Source organism: Mobula birostris, chromosome 16 (genome assembly GCF_030028105.1).
Source record: "Mobula birostris isolate sMobBir1 chromosome 16, sMobBir1.hap1, whole genome shotgun sequence".
Classification (NCBI taxonomy): Eukaryota; Metazoa; Chordata; class Chondrichthyes; order Myliobatiformes; family Myliobatidae; genus Mobula; species Mobula birostris.
Genome location: NC_092385.1, coordinates 55,456,851 through 55,478,217, shown reverse-complemented (window position 1 = coordinate 55,478,217; position 21,367 = coordinate 55,456,851). Strand labels below are relative to the sequence as shown.

Below are 21,367 nucleotides of genomic sequence, written 5' to 3'. Positions count from 1 at the left end.
AAAGAGGAATAATATGTAAAGTTTAGGAAGCTAAAATCAAAAAAGGCCTTTAAGGAATATAAAATCCAACTTGAATATTGAGAAAGACAGAAGACTGCTCACTTTTCACCACCTGCAAAACCAACACAAATTATCAGGATAAATTGTCAGAAACCCTTTGAGTGTGACATTATTCATTCGACTGAAGATATGTTTTGTGCAATAAAATTAACTACCACAGGATGGTAGCAAACAGCATGTTAAGGTTCCTGTGTCTGATCAGAAAATGAGCAGAGGTTCCATCTACCTGTTCAAAAACACTTTATTGGAAAGTCAGTCTAAATTGATTCAAGCAGGTTATACTGCCATTAGTCATACATGATGCAGGTCAAAAAGGCCCCTCACTAGTAGCCATTTATTACCAAAGCCAAAATGAAAATCAAAAAAATAACCACAGATGCTGGGTTTCTGAAATAAAACTAAACATGCTGTTCTGATGAGAAGTTCTCACAAGTTTTAATGAATGGTCTTCAACCTAAAACATTAACTGTTTCTTTTTCCACCAGACCTGCTCAGATTTTCCAGCATTTTCTGTTTTTTACCACCCAGGTCAAAGTGTTTGCCAATCCAATAACCAGTCAGCAGCTTGATCAAACAGACTCTGTGCAGCAGCCACTCACCATTGTGGTCAACTCTATGCCTGCCTCGCAGTCAATCACCACACAGGCCAACCCTATGGTCCAACCCTTGTAGCTAATCACCATTGGGTCTTGGCCTGAAACACTGGCTGTTTATTCATTTCCATAGATGCTGTCTGATCTTCTGAGTTCGTCCAGCATTTTGTATGTGTCAACCTGGATTTCCAGCATCTCTTGTGTTCACCACTCAGGTTAACACTGTGCCTGCCTAGAAGCCAATTACTACTCAGATCAAAGTGTGTCTGACGAGTAGCCAATCATCACTCAGGTCATCTCTGTGCTTGCCTAGTAGCCAATCACCTCTCAGGTCAGCATTGTTCCTGTCTAGAAGTAATCACTCAGTGCCTCTGACCAGAGTCCCTTATTATCCAAGCCCAGTCTAGGAGCAAATAGTGCTCAGTGGAGGTTAAATCACCAAAGATCTCACTTTGGCTTCCAAATGCCCCTTCCATTCCCGAGCAATCCCAGGACTCCATGGCACAGTCCATGCTTGGAATGGTGTTGGAGTAGATTTTCGAGAGTTTGCCCGTCTTCTGAGAGTCCGGGAGATCATCCTCGGGGTCACTCAGCTCACTCATGGAACTGGTTTTCTTTGCGAAATAACCTGGAAGAAATTGTGGAATTTTAATTAAACACATTTTTTTTACTTATTCATTGCAAGAAAGTATTTACCATACTTAGTCTCCCTTGAGAAGGGTGGCGACCCACCTTTTAGCAGTACTCTGGTAAAGGTATCCCCACAGTGTTGGATAGGGTTTTGCAGGTTATAAACCAAGCAATGGTGAAGGACCAATCATAGATTTTCAGCTCGGGGGGGGGGGGTGCTGTGTGTTTTGAGGGTAACTTACCAGCAAAGATGCAGCTCCTTATCCTTCCTCATGCTAGAGATCAAATGTTTCTGGGGTGGTATCAAGGTAGCCTGTTCAAGTAAATGTAGGCTATTTTATAGATCGATAGATTGCAGCCTCTACTAACTATTGCTCGAGGGAATGAATGTTTAGAATTCAGATTGAGTTTCAGATTTATTTCTCACATTGAAACATACAGTGAAGTGTATTGTTTGCATTAACAACTAACACACCCAAGGATGTGTTAGAGGCAGCCCGCAAATGTCTCGACTCATTCTGGAGCCAACACAGAATGCCTGCTATGCTCAGCAGAACTACACAGAACACAACAAAACAGAACTAGGAAAGAAACAACAACAGCAAAACATGTCCCTTTCCTCCCTCCCACTTGTGGACAGTTCTCCAACTCCTGTCTCCAAGCTTTGGCCATCGGATTTCGACTTCCGGACTTCCACTTGTCCTTCGGGCTTCTATCTTCAGTACTGAACCCCAGACGAGCTGATGGCAGGACCCCGAACTCCAGCCTCGAGCTTCAGCTCTGCAGCGTAACTGGCCCTCACATCTCCTGCTCACACAGACATCTGATCCAGGTACACACAGACCTGGCTGGGCCAGGCATCTCTGGATGTTCTTCATCTGCTTTGTCTGGGGCACTCTTTAGCTTCTTTAGTGTTGTTGCAAATGTGCAGGAACTTCATACTCTTTCAGTGTTTGGGACTACTCAAGAATAGTTGGTGATTTGTTGCAGTCACTGGCATTGGTTGAATTTGAACAATGTGGGATTTCAGAGGGTTGTTACCTTAGTGCTGTCTTCACTAAAACCAAGATTGTACATCTTCTCCTTCCCCACCTTCTTATTCTGGATTCCTCCCCCTTCCATTCTAGTCCTGATGAAGGGTCTTGGTCCAAAATGTCAACTCTTCATCCTTTCCATAGATGCTGCCTGATCTGCTGAGTTCCTCCAGCATTTTGTGTGTGTTATTCTGGATTTCCAGCATCCGCAGAATCTCTTCTGTGAATGACTGTTTTCAAATCTGTTCTCTAAAGCTCTGTTTCACAGCGCTCTTGAAATACAAGCCTCTATATCAGCAGGAAATACATTCAGATTCAGATTTATTTATCACTTGAACATTGAAACATACAGTGAAATGTGTCATTTGTGTTAACAACCGACACACCCAAGGATGTGCAGGGGACAGCCCACAAGTTTCGCCACACATTCCAGCACAAGTATAACATGCATCCATAGAGAAAGTCCATTTAGTGAATTGTTTCTAATAAGACCACTACTTGGGGAGTAGGAGCAGAATGAAACAGTGCGGATGTGAAAGGCACGAAGGGACTTCACTTCAGGCAAACTTTCTGAAATGATTAGGTGCTGTAGGACACAGGATAAGGTTGCACCCAGCGGGAACAGATCTGTAAAATGAAAAGTAGATCCCCTGCAGGCTCTGAGGCCTTGTTTGTGCTTAGAACAAGGAAGAGACCGTTTCCATTGAGCCCCTAAGTTGTGAAGAGGTTGAGAGAACAAAAATGCACTGCTTATTAATTCTACCCACAGTAAGCTTCGGACACAGGCTCATCTGGTTGGCTTGGAGAGACCCACTCCCATCAGGGACCATCAGACTCAAAAATAGTTACTTCCCCCAGTCGTGAGGCTGATCAACACGTCCACCCACTAACCCACCCTGCCACTACTACCTTATCATTTCCTATTAGAGTCACCTTAAGCACAGATCGTCCTGTACCTAGTGTCACATTATGGTTATGTATATAAGCTAAACTTATGCATTTATATTTATTGTGTTCCTTACACTTATTGTGATTTTTCACGCTGCGTCAGAACCAGAGCAACAATCATTTTGGTCTCCTTTACACTCGTAAACTGAAGAATGTCAATAAACAAACTTGAATCTTGAAGATTTTATTTTGGTAAAGGTGTTTTTTATTATTAAAAACCTATATAAAAATAATCGGTACGATGAGGACTGGGCCTCAAGCTGTGGTGCCTGTTTACAGCCGCCAGGAGAGGGGTGTTGGAGCCAGTGCACTCCACCGAGGGCGGCATGGTGCGGCGTGGCACAGCGTCTACACTGTAGTCGGTGCAGCTCCCCAGTGTTCACTTGGCCGAAGACAAGCTGGATGATGTTTGACTGCAGCATTCATGGCTCAGGGCTGGACTGCTTTTTTTTGCATGGCGGTATCCTACCAATATCTTTATGTGCTATGTGCTGCGTGTGACTGTTGGTACTGTGTTTTGTACCTTGGCCCCGGAGTAAAGCTGTTTCGTTTGGCTGTATTCAGGTATGGCTGAATGACAATTAAATTTGAATTGAATTGAAAATAGTAAATTAATGCGGATATTTATTTACAGGACAGTGAGTAATGACCCAACAGCTTCCCTCTTGCTCTCCTCTATTCTGGCAGGTACTATATAAATTAATACACACCCTCTTGTTCAAAATGCACCGGCCAATGGAATAATCATTATAGGTAGGATCACAGCTGATCTTGTTCTGAAGCCTTTCATCTCAAGGGCACCGCACTCACCAGGACCAGATCAAATCTGGACTGCATGGCCACTGACTTGTCAGATGGTTCAGTGGCCCTGCTGGGCCATTTGAGGCAGCTATTTTGTCAGTGTGACTTATAGCTGCAAGAACAAGTAACCAGGGACGTAGTACTCTTTCCCCTGAGGCCTTAAGACCCTTCCATTTGAGCACGGCTAATCTGTATTTTAACCCCATCTATCCACACTCCCCACACCCCAAACAATCTCTTAGTCTTGGTCTATATGAGACTCTGTGATTCACTGTCTGTACAGTCACGTGGCTGGGTGTGACATCAAAGCATACAGGCCCACTAGAACAGAGGGGAGCAAGGGAGCGCTGATGGATCATTCCCCACTTACCCTGTAAAGAGCACCCACAGTGTTTTGGTCTTCTGTTTTAATAAAGAGCAAAACGTTGCCAGGGAGCACTGCTACAAGAAAGCAGCATCCGTCATCAAGGGACCCACCATCCAAGCCTTGCTCTCTTCTCGCTACGACAATTGGGAAGGAGGAACAAATCCCACACCATCAGATTTAGGAATAGTTATTACCGTACAGCCATCAGGTTCCTGAACTACTGTGGATCAATGCGTCAAACATGGCGCCAGCGAACAATGCTACTAAAAGCAACGTCCTTAAGACAGATCACGAAGCAATTCCTTTCACTTCTTCTTTTTTGTTCCAGATATAGCTCTGTTACTGTTAGAGCCTGTTATCTACATTCTGGTGGTGTGATATCGGGCGATCTGATGCTTTGCTGTCTCCGAGGGATTTCCACAAGGCTGCAACCAAACCGTGCATCATGGAGGCGCGGAGCCAGGAGATGGGGTGTGAGCCCACAATCAACTCTATCTCTCGCCGATCTTGCTGGTTAAAGCACCGAGGAAGATTGAAATCACCGGGCGGGTGCGGAGCCGAACACGTAATCAGAACCATCAGCCGGCCTCTCGCTCTCAACTGCCGGACAGGGTGTCTGCGTGTTACAGTCTCTCGCTTCTCCCGAGGGAAGGTCCTGGTGTTGGAGTGATCACTCTCTCCCCGTTGATGCTGTCGGAGGGTTGTCCGGGAGCAAGGTTCAGTCAATGCAGATTGTAGATTTGGACTCTAATTCAGTCTTCATGAAATGTTCTAATCTAGCTCTAGTTCTGGTCACTATTTTTGGTTACAACTTTTAGGCGATTTTGGAATTGGGGTGGCCTGCAGATAATGAACATTGAGCTTTGATAACTTCACTCACATAACGTTGGACTGATTCCACAACCTATGGACAATGTAACTCATCCACTTGCTGTTATTTGTTTATTTATTTATCTTGCTGGGTTTTTTTTTTGACATTTGCACAATTTGTCTTTTGCACATTGATTGTCGGTCTCATTTGTGTGTAGTTTATCACTGATTCCGTTGTACTTCTTTGTTCTGCTGTGAATGCCTGCACAGAAATTAACCTCAATGCAGAATAAGGTGAAATACACATTAAGTACTTTGATAAAAAAAAATTATTTTGACCTTTGAACTTAGAACATTTGAGAATTTAAGCTTTCAGCAGAGAGAGCTCCGGGCTCTTGATATTGGAAGGAGCATGCCAAGTTCACTCCTGAGCGCTCTGATCAGCGCTGCGGTGGTTAATACTTACGGTCTGCCTGCTTCTTGATTTTCAGGGTTACTGTCTCCCCAGCCATCTGCAGCAGGTGGATGGCCTCGCTCAGAGGTTTGCCCTTGAGGCTCACACTATTAATGGCCAGTATCCTGTCCCCTACGTGAATGGCACCGGTCCTGAAAACACAGTTAAAAGTCAGCCCCCATCCACCTCCAATCCCATCCTTCATCTGCCCGGATCAAGGGTCTTGGCCCGAAACGTTGACTGTTTGACGCTTTTCCACAGAAGTTGCCGGACCTGCTGAGTTCCTCCAGCATTTTGTACGTGTGCCAGCATTCTGCAGATTCCCCTGTGTTTGTCATCCTCTCCCCTCACTGAAGTTCCCTGCGAGCAGCTACTGCTCCCTGACTGGAGTATCAGCTGCTTTAATTTCAGACCCATAATCGTGAGGGAAGTGAGGACTATCAACGTTGAAAGTCAGAAGTTTACAGTGCCACCTCACCAAAGCTCTTCAGCTCTGGGGTCCTCAGGAAGCAGCCAGTGGGCGAAAAAGAACATAGGAAATGGAAGCCTGAGAAGGCCATTCAGCCTCTTGTGCCTTCTTTCCCTATTCAATAAAAATGTGGTTGATTTTTTAACCTCTGTACTATGTCCATGCATAAAGTCATAGAGACATACAGTACATCACAGAAACATGCTCTTCAGCCCACTATGTATCCACTGGCCATTGCATACTAATTCTACTCACCTGCATTTTGCCAATAGCCTTATACTTTTCGGAAGTATAAGTGTTTCTTTAAGTGCACACAGTCTTTTCTCCCCAAGGTTGGGGAATCAAGCACTAGGGAGCATAAGTTCAAGGTGAGAGGGCAGAGTTTAATAGGAATCTGAGGGGCAATGTTTTTACCCCTCGGGTGATCCGTACAAGGAACGAGCTGCAAGAGGAAGTGTTTGAGGAAGGTACACTAACATTTAAGAGGCACTTGGACAGGTACATGAATAGGAAAGTTTTAAAGGCATATGGGCCAAATGCAGGCAAATGGGACCTATTTAAATAGGCGTCTTGGTTGGCCTGGACCAGATGAGTTTAAGGGCCTGATTCTGTGCTCTCTGACTCCATTTACTTCTTTGCTTGAGCATATCTGCCCCCACCACCTCCTCACTTAGCAAGTTGCAGGGTCCAGCCAGCCAAAGCACATGCAGATGTTGAGTGTGGGTGTTCTACCTTTCTGCCAAACCTTTCTTGGTGAGCCCGCTGATCACAATGGGATCAAAAGGCTCCTCGGTTCCAGAGATGGTGATTCCCAGTGGCCCTCCGTATCTCTTCAGCTCCACACTGTATATTATTGCACCAGTCCTCTCTTGCTCGTCTGATGGAGACAAGGAGTGAGAAGTAAATACCCAAAACAGCACAACACTCGTCATCTGCACAACACACAGGAGGTCCTATCACTCGAAGGAATATTAGGCTGGGAATTTCGGCTAACATGGTAGAAATTGGCCAATCTCTGACTTTAGGGCCAAACAAATCCCATGCCTGAGTCTTGCCAACTGCACAAAACACATCAGGAAATCCCTGTGCTATCTGCAATTTGACATTGCTATTCAACCCCACTCCAGGTAATAATTTGGGAAAAGGGGGAGGAGTCAACAACCGGAAGGCAGAGCCTCAGAATAGAGGGACGTCCATCCAGAACGGAGATAAAGAGAAATTTCTTTAGCCAGAGGGTGGAGAATCTGTGGAATTCATTGCCACGGATACCTGTGGAGGCCAAGTCATTGGGTATATTTTAAGTGGAGTTTGATCGGTCCTTGTTTAGCGAGGGCGGCGAAAGGTATGGGGTGAAGGGACGAGAATGGGGTTGAGAGGGATAATGAATCAAGCACGATGGAATGGTGGAACAGACTCAAAAGGCTAAGTGGCCTAATTCTGCTCCTATGTCCTATGGTCTAAAAAGTTTTAACTGTTGGGATGGAATAGTTTCTGTAATCAAATGTTAACAAGGCCCTAACAAGGGTCTCTCTAAAACATTGCACAGATTGGTTATGTTGAAATAAAAGCTATCTCTGAAGTCATGATAACCAATTTGCACTGAGAGGGGGCAGTATGGATGATACTGTATCTAACATACGCTGTCCTGTTCTAGGCATGTATAATGCATAACATAGGGGTGTTTTACAAAAATGCAGCTGTACTGTCCATCTCCTGGGAGTGATTGATGGGACAGTGTGGAGAGAGCTTTGCACATAACCTGCAATGTCCCCAACCTTGGGAGTGTTTGGTGGAGACTACTGAAGGAGCTTTCCTCTGTATATACAGTCAGTGGCTATTTTATTGGTACTCCTGCTCGTTAATGCAAATATCTAATCAGCCAATCATGTGACAGCAACTCAATGCATAAAAGCATACGGACATGGTCAAGAGGTTAAGTTGTTGTTCAGAATGGGGAAGAAATGTGATCTAGCTCTAAGTGACTTTGACTGTGGAATGATTGTTGGTGCCAGATGGGGTGGTTTGAGTATGTCAGAAACTGCTGACCTCCTGGGATTTTCATGCAAAATAGCCTCTAAAGTTCACAAAGAATGATGCAAAAATGCATCCAGTTAGCAACAGTTCTCTGGAAAAAATGCCTTGTTAATGAGAGAGGTCAGAGGAGAATGGTTCAATCCGACGGGAAGGTAACATTAACTCAAATAACCATCCGTTCCAACAGTGCAGAAGGGCACCTCTGAATGGATCATGTTGAACCTTGATGTGGATGGGCTACAGCAGCAGAAGACCACATTGGGTTCCATTGCTTTATCTAATAAAGTGGCCACTGAATGTATAATCCATACTGTTCCCGTACTGGGAGTGATTGATGGGACAGAGTAGAGGGACCTTTGTATGTGACTCGTAATGTCCCCAACCTGGGAGTGTTTGGTGGAACAGTATTGAAGGAGCTTTACTTTGTGTATATAATCCATACTGTCCCTCTCCTGGAAGTGATTGATGGGACAGTGTCAAAGTGTTTGCACTGGATGTTTAATCTGTGTGGCCGAAGGATTAATTGATGGATCAATGAAGACAGAGCCATGCTGGAAGAGCCCAAGGAGGGTTTGAAGTGTCAGTGTAGAGTGGCCTGCCTATGGGAGACATATTAGTATTTCAGTTGACTGTGATGGACCTCTCAATTCAATCAGTAAAGATCCTCTTTAGTAAGGAGAACCCCATAAGAAGTGGAACCTTGTTTGAAATTCTGACTCCCACGAGTCCGAGTACCTGAGTTGTCCTCGTCTTTTCGGATCTTCAGTTTGACCAGCTCGTCACACTGCTGCAGGATCTGCACAGCATCCTCCATCGAGCAGTTTTCCAGCCGTATGTTGTCGATAGCTAAAAGTTTGTCGCCTGGCTCCAGAGTTCCAGTTCTGTTGAAGGAAAGAAGGCAGTGGATAATACCACACTGCAGGGTGCTGTGCAAGGCAGCTTCTTTCAGCATGCAGAGCAATGATTGTTATCTATTCCCACGTACCCAGTGAATTCTACCTAATAGAACAATGGGATTCCACTGCCTTCCCTCACCACTCCTCTTTCCCCTTTCAGGAGTCCATTCTCTCTGTGACTCCCTACTTTGCTCATCCATCTCCACTCCTTCTCACATTCTCCCACCCATTGTTGTCTGAAAGGAGTCTGTATGTTCTCCCCATGACCGTGTGGGTTTCCTCAATTCCAAACAAGTATGGGTTAGTAGTTTAATTGGTCACATGGTGTAATTGGGTGGCGTGGGCTCATTGGGCTGGTAGGACCTGTTACTGTGCTGTATCTCTAAATCTACAACCGCAGGAGAGGCATCACCTGCTGTCTGGCCATATTCCTTCATGTTATACAGTGAGGGACCCAAGCACTATACTGTGGGAAGCTGCAAATCACTTGCACTTCTTCCTCCTAAATTTGATGTTTGTCTTCTGGAGAACCCAAATGCAGACAGGGTGACCGTTCTGTGGGGTACCCACATTGAACCTACATGGCTTTTTCCACCAGAAAAAGTGGGGCCTCCGAGTGGCCACCCATTTTAATTCTACTTCCCATTCCCATTCTGACATGTCAGTCCATGGCCTCCTCTACTGCCGTGATGAGGCCACACTCAGGTTGGAGGAGCAATACCTTATATTCCCTCTGGACAGCCTCCAACCTGATAGCATGAACATTGATTTCTTGACCTTCTGGTAATGCCCCTCCCCCTTCATCATTCCCCATTCTTATTTCCCTTTCTCACTTTATCTCCTTACCTTTCTTCCAATTCCTTCTGTCCTATCAGATTCCACCTTCTCCAGCCCTTTATCTCTTTCATCAATTGACCTTCCAGTTCTTTACTTCACCCCTCCCCCTCTCCCAGTTTCACTTTATCACCTAGTGCCTTGTATTTCTTCCTCCCCTCCCATCACCTTCTTACTTTGACTTCTCATCTTTCTTCTCCAGTCTTGATGAAGGGTCTCGCCCCAAAACATTAGCTGTTTACTCTTTTCCATAGATGCTGCCTGACCTGCTGAGTTCCTCCAGCATTTTGTGTGTGTTGCTTGGATTCCCAGCATCTGCATATTTTCTCTTGTTTGCGATTGGATGACAGGACTGGGCTTCCTGTTGTCTGTTTGTTACTTTATTGCTTTCTGCCAATCCTGCTCTAACCTATTTCTCTGACCTCCCAAACTTGCTCCAGTGAAGCCCAATAGCCTCGATCAGTGGCATCTCATTTCTATCTCAGCAGATTACAACCCTCAGCCCTCAAGGCTTGCATTCCCAAGCTCAGATAAGTGTGTGTCAGAGTTGGCCAGGTCCTATGAAAGGGTTATTGACGTGAACCATTATATCAACTTTTCTCTCTCCACAGATGCTGCCTGACCCTACTGGATATTCCCAACTTTCTCTTTCATTTCAGATTTCTAGCAACTCAGTTTTTGCTTTCTGTTTTCATTTGTCTCCATTCACATTTCTCTAGATAATTCAGCAATTAAGAAGTGCCCACTGGCCTATCTCAGCCAACACCACCATCTCTTGTGCCATTCAATCCATCTTGCTCTTCATCCACCCTATTATGTTCCCTTTCTTCTCTCTGCTCTTCCCCCTTTGCCACATGTTAAAACATGCTTGGTCTCCTGAAATGTTACCATTGTTTCTCTCTCTGAAAAAGCTGGATAACCTGCTGAATATTTCCAGCATTTTCTGCACTAATTATGCTTCATATTCCGTACACCAACAAAGTGCAAAGTAAATTTATTATCAAAAAACATACAGTATATGTCACTATATACAACCCTGAGATTAATTTTCTCATGGGTATACTCGATAAATCCATAATAGAATAATAACCATAATAGAATCAATGAAAGACCACACCACTGCATTAACATTAAAATTCATCACAACATTTCCTACTTTGTCTCATTGCTAGTATCAGAGAAGAGGTAAAAAAGCCCCAAGACACACATTGTTTTAGGGACAGCTTCTCCCCTTCCGCCATCAGACTCCTGTAATGGATAATGAACCCATGAAATCTGTCTGACTATTTTTGCTCTCTTCTTGCACAACGTATTTATTTTTTATATATTAAGTTTCCTATAGATTATAGCAGGGATGGCCAACCTATGGCGCATGTGCCAAAAGTGGCACATTGGATGATTAGAAGTAGCGCATTGCACCCCAGTGATAATAATAAAAAAGTAAGCTTACTCATGCAAAAACTATTAACCAAAAACCGATTTGTAGAAAAAAAATCTATAACAGGAATTCAAGTAGCTTAGCGTTAGAAATGGGTTTTTCTGAGAATAAATCTATAACTTAGCAATTATTTTTAGTGATGTTATTACTTCGTGCACATCTTTTGGTGAATGTTATCTTCTTTCACATTAATCTGTTTTCAATTTAAAAAACGTTTAATGAGTCAAACTAGGAAAGAAGGACTTGGTTCTGCAGTCGTTCCATAACTGTTCAATACATGTTCGATACTAGTTTAATCCTGAGGTGCCAGGCGTCTGCACCGGCAGTGCATCGCGGGTTTTTGCCCGTCAGTTTACAATTGACATTCCTGCGCTACGGAGTTGTGCTTTGTTCGTCCTTTGTGAACATTTGCAGTTTTGTACTTTTTCGAAAATTAAGCCTTGTTTTTACATTCAGTTACCCATCACAGTGCTAAAGAAAATGAGCAAAAGAAAAGCAGAAAGTGATAGTAAGCGTGAATTCAATGAACAGTGGGAAAATGAGTTCTTATTTATAGCAGGTCCGTCAGGAAAACCGTTGTGCATTGTTTGTGAAAACACTTTCTCACATAATAGAAGACATGATCTTAATAGACACTATAAAACACAACATCAGACTGAAATAGAAGGAAAACTGAAGCTAGTGCTTGGGTCCGAGTTACAGAAAGACTATGTGATTAAGAAAAAGGAAGAAACCAAAAGAACACAAAATATATTTATTAAAAGAAGTCTCATTAAGGTAAGTAATGTTTATTTTGTTTTTATATTAAATCAATATATCATGTAAAAATGCTAAATATATCTATACTAACATATTTTACAAGAATTGAATGGGGGTACAAGAGTTGTATGGTGCATCTGAACTTCCGCGTGAAAAAATTGACGCATGCAATGTAAGAGGGTGGCCACCCCTAGTTTATAGCATAACACACATCAAAGTTGCTGGTGAACGCAGCAGGCCAGGCAGCATCTCTAGGAAGAGGTACAGTCGACGTTTCGGGCCAAGACCCTTCGTCAGGACTAACTGAAAGAAGAGCTAGTAAGAGATTTGAAAGTGGGAGGGGGATGGGGAGATCCAAAATGATAGGAGAAGACAGGAGGGGAAGGGATGGAGCCAAGAGCTGGACAGATAATTGGCAAAAGGGATATGAGAGGATCATGGGACAGGAGGCCTAGGGAGAAAGAAAGGGGGGGAACCCAGAGGATGGGCAATGGGAATAGTAAGAGGGACAGAGGGAGAAAAAGGAGAGAGAAAAAGAATGTGTATATATAAATAAATAACGGATGGGGTACGAGGGGGAGGTGGGGCATTAGCGGAAGTTTGAGAAGTCGATGTTCATGCCATCAGGTCAGAGGCTACCCAGACAGAATATAAGGTGTTGTTCCTCTAACCTGAGTGTGGCTTCATCTTTACAGTAGAGGACGCCGTGGATGGACATATCAGAATGGGAATAGGACATGGAATTAAAATGTGTGGCCACTGGGAGATCTTGCTTTCTCTGGCGGACAGAGCGTAGGTGTTCAGCAAAGCGGTCTCCCAGTCTGCGTCAGGTCTCGCCAATATATAGAAGAAATTACAGCATCTGCAGATTTCCTCGTGTCCTGGTTTATAGTATATTTTATGTACTGCACTGTACTGCTTCTGCTAATCAACAAATTTCACGACATACGTCTGTGATAATAAACCAGATTCTTATTCTTTAACAATGCCTCATAATACTGGAACAACGATATATCCTAGCAACCACAGTTTATAACCTTTTAAAACCCAAATAGTGCCACCAGTCATCGCCTCTTCCTTTTTAATCATCCACATTTATATTCTTTTAAATCACTGTACTGTCACTGCAGTCTGGTTTTGATCTTTCACCTCAGTTTCTTAGCAGGAAAACAACACAATCTTCATCAATGATGCCATTACCTTTAAGAGTTTTCAAACTTCATCCAAGTTATGAGTCTACATTTTACCCTTGGATAAGTGAAATATACAGATTTTGTCAGTTTCAGATGAAAAATTGCTTGTCAGTCTTGCTTGTGTGTAGTCTTTCATTGATTCTATTTTGTTTCTTTGTTCTACTGTGAATGCCCACGACAAAATGAATCTCAGGGCAATATGCGGTGACACATATGTACTTCAATAATAAATTTACTTTGAATTTTAAAGATTACGTTGGTAACAAGCAATAAAAATAAATAAAACTGGCCTTATTAAGGGATGGGCAAATGACTTCCAGAACCACTCTGATGTCTGGTTTTATCCTCAAGGGAATGATGAGATAAGCAACTCCTTCGAGTTTAGAAAGGAGGTTTAATATTCACTTCACTACCTCAGTGCATCCCTTTATTGGCGCTATGCATTATCCCAAGCCAACTCTCTTCTCAAACCACTCTGAAATGGTTTGATACATGTGAGAAGTTTGTAGGGCCTATGTCAGAGGTTAAGGAAATTTACCCTTCTAGATAATACAACATCAATGAAGCTCATTTTCTTTTCCTAATTGGAAACAGAGACCAAAGGCCAGGGTGCAGAGACAAGACAAATGTGAAAGAACATGGAAGGGATGACATGATTGTGGCAATCTTTCAACATAGAACATTGAATGTTACAGAACAGAACAGGCCCATTGACCACAATGTCGTGCCAACCTCTTAACCAAGTCCAAGATCAATCTAACACTTCTCTCCAGCATACCCTCTATTTTACTTTTATCCATTTTACTTTCATCCATTTGCCTATCTAAGAGTCTCTTAAATGTCTCTAATGTATCTCCCTTTGCCCTGGCTGTACATTCCACACATCCACCACTCTCGGTGTAAAAAATTAAAAAATTAATTCTGACATTCCACCGCCCCCCCCACACACACACACACATCAAAACCTCCCTCCAATCACCTTAAAATTGTGGCCTCTCATAGTCAGGGTCATAGAACTGTACAGCACAGAAACAGGCCCTTCGGCCCATCGAGTCCATGCTGAAACAACTTAAACTGCCTATTCCCATCGACAAATACCAAGACCATAGCCCTCCATATCTCTACTATCCATGTACCTATCCAAACTTCTCTTAAACATTAAAATCGAGCTCACATGCACTTGTGCAGATAGCTCCTTCTGTACTCTCATGACCCTCTGAGTGAAGTTTTCCCTCATGTTCTCAACTTTTTCACCTTTCACACTTAACCCATGACCTCTGGATGTAGTCCCAGAAAACCTCAGTGGAAAAGGCCTGCTTGCATTTACCCTATCCATACCCCTTATAATTTTGAATACCTCTATCAAATCTCCCCTCAATCTTCTATGTTCCAAGATATAAAGTCATAATCTATTCAATCTTTCCTTATAACTCAGGTCCTCCAATCCCAACAACATCCTTGTAAATTTTCTCTGTACTGTTTCAAGCTTATTTACATCTTTCCTGTAGGTCAGTGATCATACCTTCACACAATACTTCAAACTAGGCCTCACCAATGTCTTATACAACTTCAACATAACATTCCCTGTCCTGTACTCAATACACGAGGAATTCTGCAGATGCTGGAAATTCAAGCAACACACATCAAAGTCGCTGGTGAACACAGCAGGCCAGGCAGCATCTCTAGGAAGAGGTACAGTCGATGTTTCGGGCCGAGACCCTTCGTCAGGACTAACTGAAAAAAGAGCTAGTAAGAGATTTCAATATCTCTTGAAAACCAAGATTCCCTACACTTGTATTCTTTATGTTTTATTTTGACAGGCACATACAAGCCTTGCACTCTCAAAAATTCACTTTTGAAGGCCTCCCACTTACCAAGTATAACTTTGCCCAGAAAACAGCCTGTCCCAATCCACACCAGCGAAATCATACCTGATACCATCAAAACTGGTCTTTCTCCAATTTAGAATCTCAATCTATGGATCAGGCCTGTCTTTTTCCATATTTACTTTGAAACTAATGGCATTATGCTCACTAGAGGCAAACTTGCCCTGTCTCATTCCCTAATAGCAGATCAAGTATTGCACACTCTCTGATTGGGACTTCTATGTACTGATTAAGGAAACTTTCCAGAACACAACTGACAAATTCTGTCCCATCTAGTTCCAGTCAATATGCAGAAAGTTAAAATCACCTACTCTAACAACCTTACAAGGGGTGATTGATCGGTTTGTGGCCTAAGGTAGAAGGAGATGAGTTATACAGCTCTCATTACATGCACATGCAGTTCAACTCTTTCAATGATTATGCAGAAAGTTTGAAGTTAATAACTCATCAGGGGTGATTGATAAGTTCGTGGCCTAAGGTAGGAGATGAGTTATTCACTTCAATCTTTCTGCATAATCACTCAAAGAGTTGAACTGCATGTGCATGTAACGAGAGCTGTATAACTCATCTCCTTCTACCTTAGGCCACAAACTTATCAATCACCCCTGGTGTGGAGACTTTCTGGAGGTCCAAGATCCGTATGCTCCACGACCGCTGGACTAAGTATGTAAATGTAGGAGGGGACTATGTTGGAAAATAAATGTACTAGGTTTTCTAAAATTGACTCCTTCTACCTTGGGCCACAAACTTATCAATCACCCCTCGTATGTTTCTTGCAACAGTCTGTGATCTCTCTACAAATTTGTTGCTCTAAATCTCTTGCATTGTTGGGTGGTCTGTAATATAGCCCCATTAACGTGGTCATCCTTTCTTATTTCTCAGTTCCACCCATAATGTCTCACTAGACATGCTCTCCAGTCTGTCCTGATGGAGCACTGCAGTGACATTTTCCCTGACTAGTAATTCCACCGTCCTCCTTCAATCCCTCTCAGTCTACCACATCTAAGATGACAGAAATCCAGAATACTGAGCTACCAGTCCTGCCCTTCTTGCAACCAAGTCTCATTAACGGCTACAGTATCATAACTCCAGGTGTTGATCCATGCCCTGAACTCATCCACCTTTCCTACGATACATCTTGCATTGAAATATAGACAGCTCAGGACACTAGTTGCACCATGTTCAACCTTTTGATTCCTGACTTTGTCCGAGGTCTTACCGACATCTGTCTCCACAACCTCTCCACTAACTGTTCTGGCACTCTGGTTCCCATCCTCCTGGAACTCAAGTTAAACCCCACAGTGCAGCATTAGCAAACTTTCCTGCTGGGATATTAGTCCCCCTCCAGTTCAGGTACAAAACGTCTCTTCTGTACGGGTCCCACCTCCCCTGATAGAGAGCCCAATGATCCAAAAATCTTATGCCCTCCCTCCTACACTAACTCCTTAGCCACATATTAAACTGTATAATCTTCCTAGTTCTAGTCTCACTAGCACGTAGCACAGGTAGCAATCCTGAGATCACAATCTGTCCTTTAACTTAGCACCTAACTCCCTGAACTCCCTATGCAGAACCTTGTCACTCGTCCTACTCATGTCATTGGCATCTAAATGGACCATGACGTCTGGCTGTTCACCCTGGACCCTGCCACACAGGAGGCAACATATTATCCAGGAATCTCATTCTTGTCCACAGCTCCTCCTCTCTGTTCCCCTGACTAATGTATCCCTTATCAATGTAGTGTGTCTCTTCTCTCCCTTCCCTCCTGTGTCATCAGCCACTGTGAATTTCCCCTACTAGGTCAACTCCCTTCTCCCAACAGTATCCAAAGTGGTATATGCATTGCTGAGGGGAATGGCTACAGGGGTACTCAGGTCTTTATCCCTTTTCCCCTTCCTGACTGTCTCCCAGTTTCCCGTGTCCTGCACCTTGAGTGTAATTACCTCTCTGTATGTCCTATCACATCCTCAGCCTCCCAAATGATCCAGAGTTCATCCAGTTCCAACTCTAACTCCTTAATATGGTTTGTTAGAAACTGCAGCTAGATACACTTCTCGCAGGTGTAGTCATCAGGGACACTGGAGATGATCTTGCATCCCAGAAGAGGTACATTCCACTATCTTGCCTGGCTCCTCTACTGTTCTAACTGAGCAAATATAAAGAAGGGAGCTTAAAAAAACTGTACCTACAGCTTTTTTGCCTTCTCTGACTGAAGCGTCAAAGAGCTAAACCCTCAGAATCTTCGCTCTGACTCTGTCCACTCACACAATGGCTGGTCCGCTTGCCCCTGCCTTACTTTAACTTGTTCTTGTTAATCAGTCCTGAACATTGATTGTCTGCTGCTCAAAGCTCTAAGAAACTGGCAAGGTTGCTGCCTTTAATACTCATTCAGCAAAACTGAGTGAATTACATCCTCTCAAGTTTCTGATCTCTCCGATTAGCCACTGGTCAAAGCCCCAAGCTCTTGTATTAACCCTGGGTAAAACATGCTGTCTATCCACTCTATCAATGCCTCCTACCATCTTGTACACCTCTATCCCACCCTCCTTCGTTCCAAAGAGAAAAGCCCTAGTTCATTCAACCTATCCTCAACTAAGACATGTTTTGGTTTTGAAGATTGTAGTTTGTGATGTGTATAAAATTGTGAAAGGTAAGAATGGGAAGGTTTGATCCCCAGATGGATATCTGTAGGCCAGCAGAGGGCACACATTCTGTACCATTGTATTTATGCATATATAGTGCACACACCTGGAACAGTGAAAGCTTAGTGTTAAAGATCAGGCATTGCCTCTTCTCTATGGTCACCTCATTATATGGACAAGTTAACTTGTGAAGAGTACTTACCGGTGTGCTACACTCCCCTTCTTAATATCGGATATGATCAGTGGCTCCCCAGGCTTCCGGCTTACAGCTGCTGAATGGAAAAATTCAAAGTCATTCCAAAGCACTTGACATAAATTGAATTACTGTCCAGCCCAGCCAGTGCCACTGTGGAGAGGAACCTGCCAGCCTTCGCCACAAAGCAGTGGCTGGTTATTGGGTTGCCCGTGTTGATTGTCACGGGGGAGGATGTTGGAGAGGTGGAGGGATGGCTGTTGCCTGGCACAAACCAGGCTGCCGGAGTACAGACTAAGAGACGCATTGAGGCTCAGTTTGGCCAATGCAAAGGCCTTATGGGGAAGTGCAGCAACATAAGGTCAACCAGATAGTGAGGAGACTCGAGTCCTATGTAACATGAGCGGCACTGATGCCTTACCCACAGTACAGCACAGTAGAGGCTTTTGGGTTTGCAATGTTATGCCAACCCTTTAACCTACTCCAAGATCAGTCTAATCCTCCCCTCCCACATAGCTGTCCATGTGCCTAAGAGCTTCTTAAATGCCCCTGATGTATCTGCCTCTTCCACCACCTCTGGCAGAACATACCACGCACCCACCGCTCTCCATATTGATAAAAAACTCTCTCTGACATCCACCTATACTTTCCTCCAAACACCTTAAAGTTATGCCCCCTCATATCAGCCATTTACGTCCTAGGGAAAAAGTCTCTGGCTATCTACTCGATCTATGCCTCTTATCCTCATGTACACCTTTATCAAGTCACCTCTCATCCTCCTTCGCTTGATGACATGATGAATGTATAGATTCTGCCAACGCAGTGCAGGTATAGACTGCACAACACTATGGGGTATAGTGAAAGCCATATACTCCTTTTGGGAATAAAGATTATTTAAAGATTGTTTAAAGAATTAAGTTTCTCTGCCCCTTTTTTTGGATGGCACACTGGGATCTTTTCAATCCCTGTGGATGGCCAAAAGCCCAAAGCTTTGCTTCTTCCACAAGCTGTGGTCCCCTCGTGTGGCCCTGCCTGGGCTGTGAGTGCAAGTCTCTTGGACAGATAGTGAAACTGTGATCTATTGATCTTTTACACAACATGAGAGAAATGAACATTCATGGTTAAGTTCGAACACCACTTTTTTAAGTGGATTTCTACATAGTCTTATCTTCCCTCTTTCCTTCCAATCCTGAAGAAGGGTCTGTTATGTTTTGTAACTTCAAAACATTAAATTAATTCAAAGGATTCCAGGAGTCCAAAATGCAGGTACAGTTTCATCTTTACTTTAAATGAGGTGCTCACATATGGTGTGGTAGCATGATGACATATGCAATTCATGAATTTATACATATAAGCTGTAATGAATTATTTAAATCAACACCCTGACACAGTGGTGTCAAGAAAACAACTCCTCCCTCAATGTTTCAAACACAAAGGAGCTGGTTGTAGACTACAGCAGGAATGGAGCAAGGCTAACCGCTATTGACATCAATGGATCTGGGCTTGAGAGGGTGACCAGCTTTAAGTACCTCTGTATACACATCACCGAGGATCTCACTTGTTCTGTACATACTGGCTGTGTGGTGAAAAAAGCACAACAGCGCCCCTTTCACCTCAGATGGTTGAAGAAGTTTGGTATGGGCCCCCAAATCCTAAGAAATTTCTACAGAGGTACAATTGAGAGCGTCCTGACTGGCCGCATCACTGCCTGGTATGGGAACTGTACTTCTCGCAATCGCAGGACTCTGCAGAGAGTGGTGCAGATAACCCAGCGCATCTGTAGATGTGAACTTACCACTATTCAGGACATTTACAGAGACAGGTCTGTAAAAAAGGCCCGAAGGATCATTGGGAACCCGAGTCAACCCAACCACAATCTATTCTAGCTGCTACCATTGGGGAAATGGTACCGCAGCATAAAAGCCAGGACCAACCAGCTTCGGGACAGATTATTCCACCAGGCCATCAGACTGATTAATTCATGCTGATACAGTTGTATTTCTATGTGATACTGACTGTCCTGTTGTACATAATATTTATTATAAACTACTATAAATTGCACATTGCACATTTAGACAGAGACATAACGTAAAGATTTTTACTCCTCGTGTATATGAAGGACGTAAGTAATAGTTAATTCAATTCAGTGAAAGATTAATTAACATATATATATATATATATATATACAAGATTATTCACGTATTGTTGAAATATCAAATACACAACACTCCTCTCTGCTTAGCTATAAACTCCAACTCAACAGAGAATGCAGCTCAACTATGTCCACAGTAAACTATATAATACTGCTGCTATGTATACACATCCACAGCAAAGTAAATTTTAAATTGTCCCACTTAGGCCTAAAGATTTAATTGCTATGGAGGATTTATTACCCTTGTGGGATAACGTCTTTCCTGACAAGGGGGTCACTCTGCTTGGCGGGTGAAATTTGTGCCTGTGAGACAAGCTTGGGTTCCTGGTCCTCCTCTGTGATGGTTGCTGGAGTTGACTCTGAGACTGCAGGAAGTGGTTCTGACAGTGGTAGCCATCCTTATTCTTCTTCTAATCAGTGCATCTTGATCTTGGGAAGGTGCATTTAGTTCACTGAAGTATTCCATTATTAATCCTTCTATTGCTCCCTTTAGGATCTGATCTCTCCTCTTGATTTCCTCATCCACCACATCATCTGATGAATCCTTTGTTTTCATATCTCCATTGACTCCTTTCTTTTTGGACTACCATTCATCCAGCTGGGCTTTGGCCTTTGCATCTGTTTTTACAAGCAGTGTTGTATCTACAACTTGAAATTCATGCAATAACCTTCATGCACTCAGATTAGGTTCTGGTTCTTTGTACTAACAAAGTCAAATGCTTGCAACTTCCCTGAAGCTTCTTGAACTCCCCTCCAGTTCAAAACTAGGCCCCGATGGAGTACCTGGTAAGGCTCTGAAAACTTGTGCCAACCAACTGCAAGAGGTGTTCACAGACATTTTCAGTCTCTCATTGCTACAGTTGGAAGTTCCCACTTGGTTCAAAAGGGTAACAATTATACCAGTGACCAAGGAGAGCAGAATAAGCTGCTTTAACAACTATCGTCCAGTGGCACTCACATCTTTGGTGATGAAGTGCATTAAGACGTTGGTTATGGCTAGAATTAACTCCTGTGTCAGCAATGACCTGAACTTACTGCAATTTGCCTATTGCCACAATAACTCTAGGGTGGACGTGACTTTATTGGCTCTTCACATAGTCTTGGATCACCTGTGCAGTACAAATACCTATGTTAGGGTGGCATTTATTGACTACAGCTCGGCGTTTAACACAAT

General features: G+C 43.4%; 1 protein-coding gene across 1 annotated transcript in view; it reads right to left on the bottom strand.

Annotated features, from left to right (window-relative positions):
• Positions 1-21,367, bottom strand: part of grip2b (glutamate receptor interacting protein 2b) — a 157,644-nt gene that overhangs the window by 28,027 nt on the left and 108,250 nt on the right. Inside the window, exons 15-19 of the mRNA XM_072280078.1 lie at positions 18,051-18,110; positions 8,936-9,081; positions 6,899-7,043; positions 5,710-5,849; positions 1,105-1,281 (exon numbers count right to left, since the gene is read on the bottom strand). Coding sequence (XP_072136179.1) covers positions 1,105-1,281; positions 5,710-5,849; positions 6,899-7,043; positions 8,936-9,081; positions 18,051-18,110 — 668 coding nt within the window. The remainder of the gene's footprint in view (positions 1-1,104; positions 1,282-5,709; positions 5,850-6,898; positions 7,044-8,935; positions 9,082-18,050; positions 18,111-21,367) is intronic.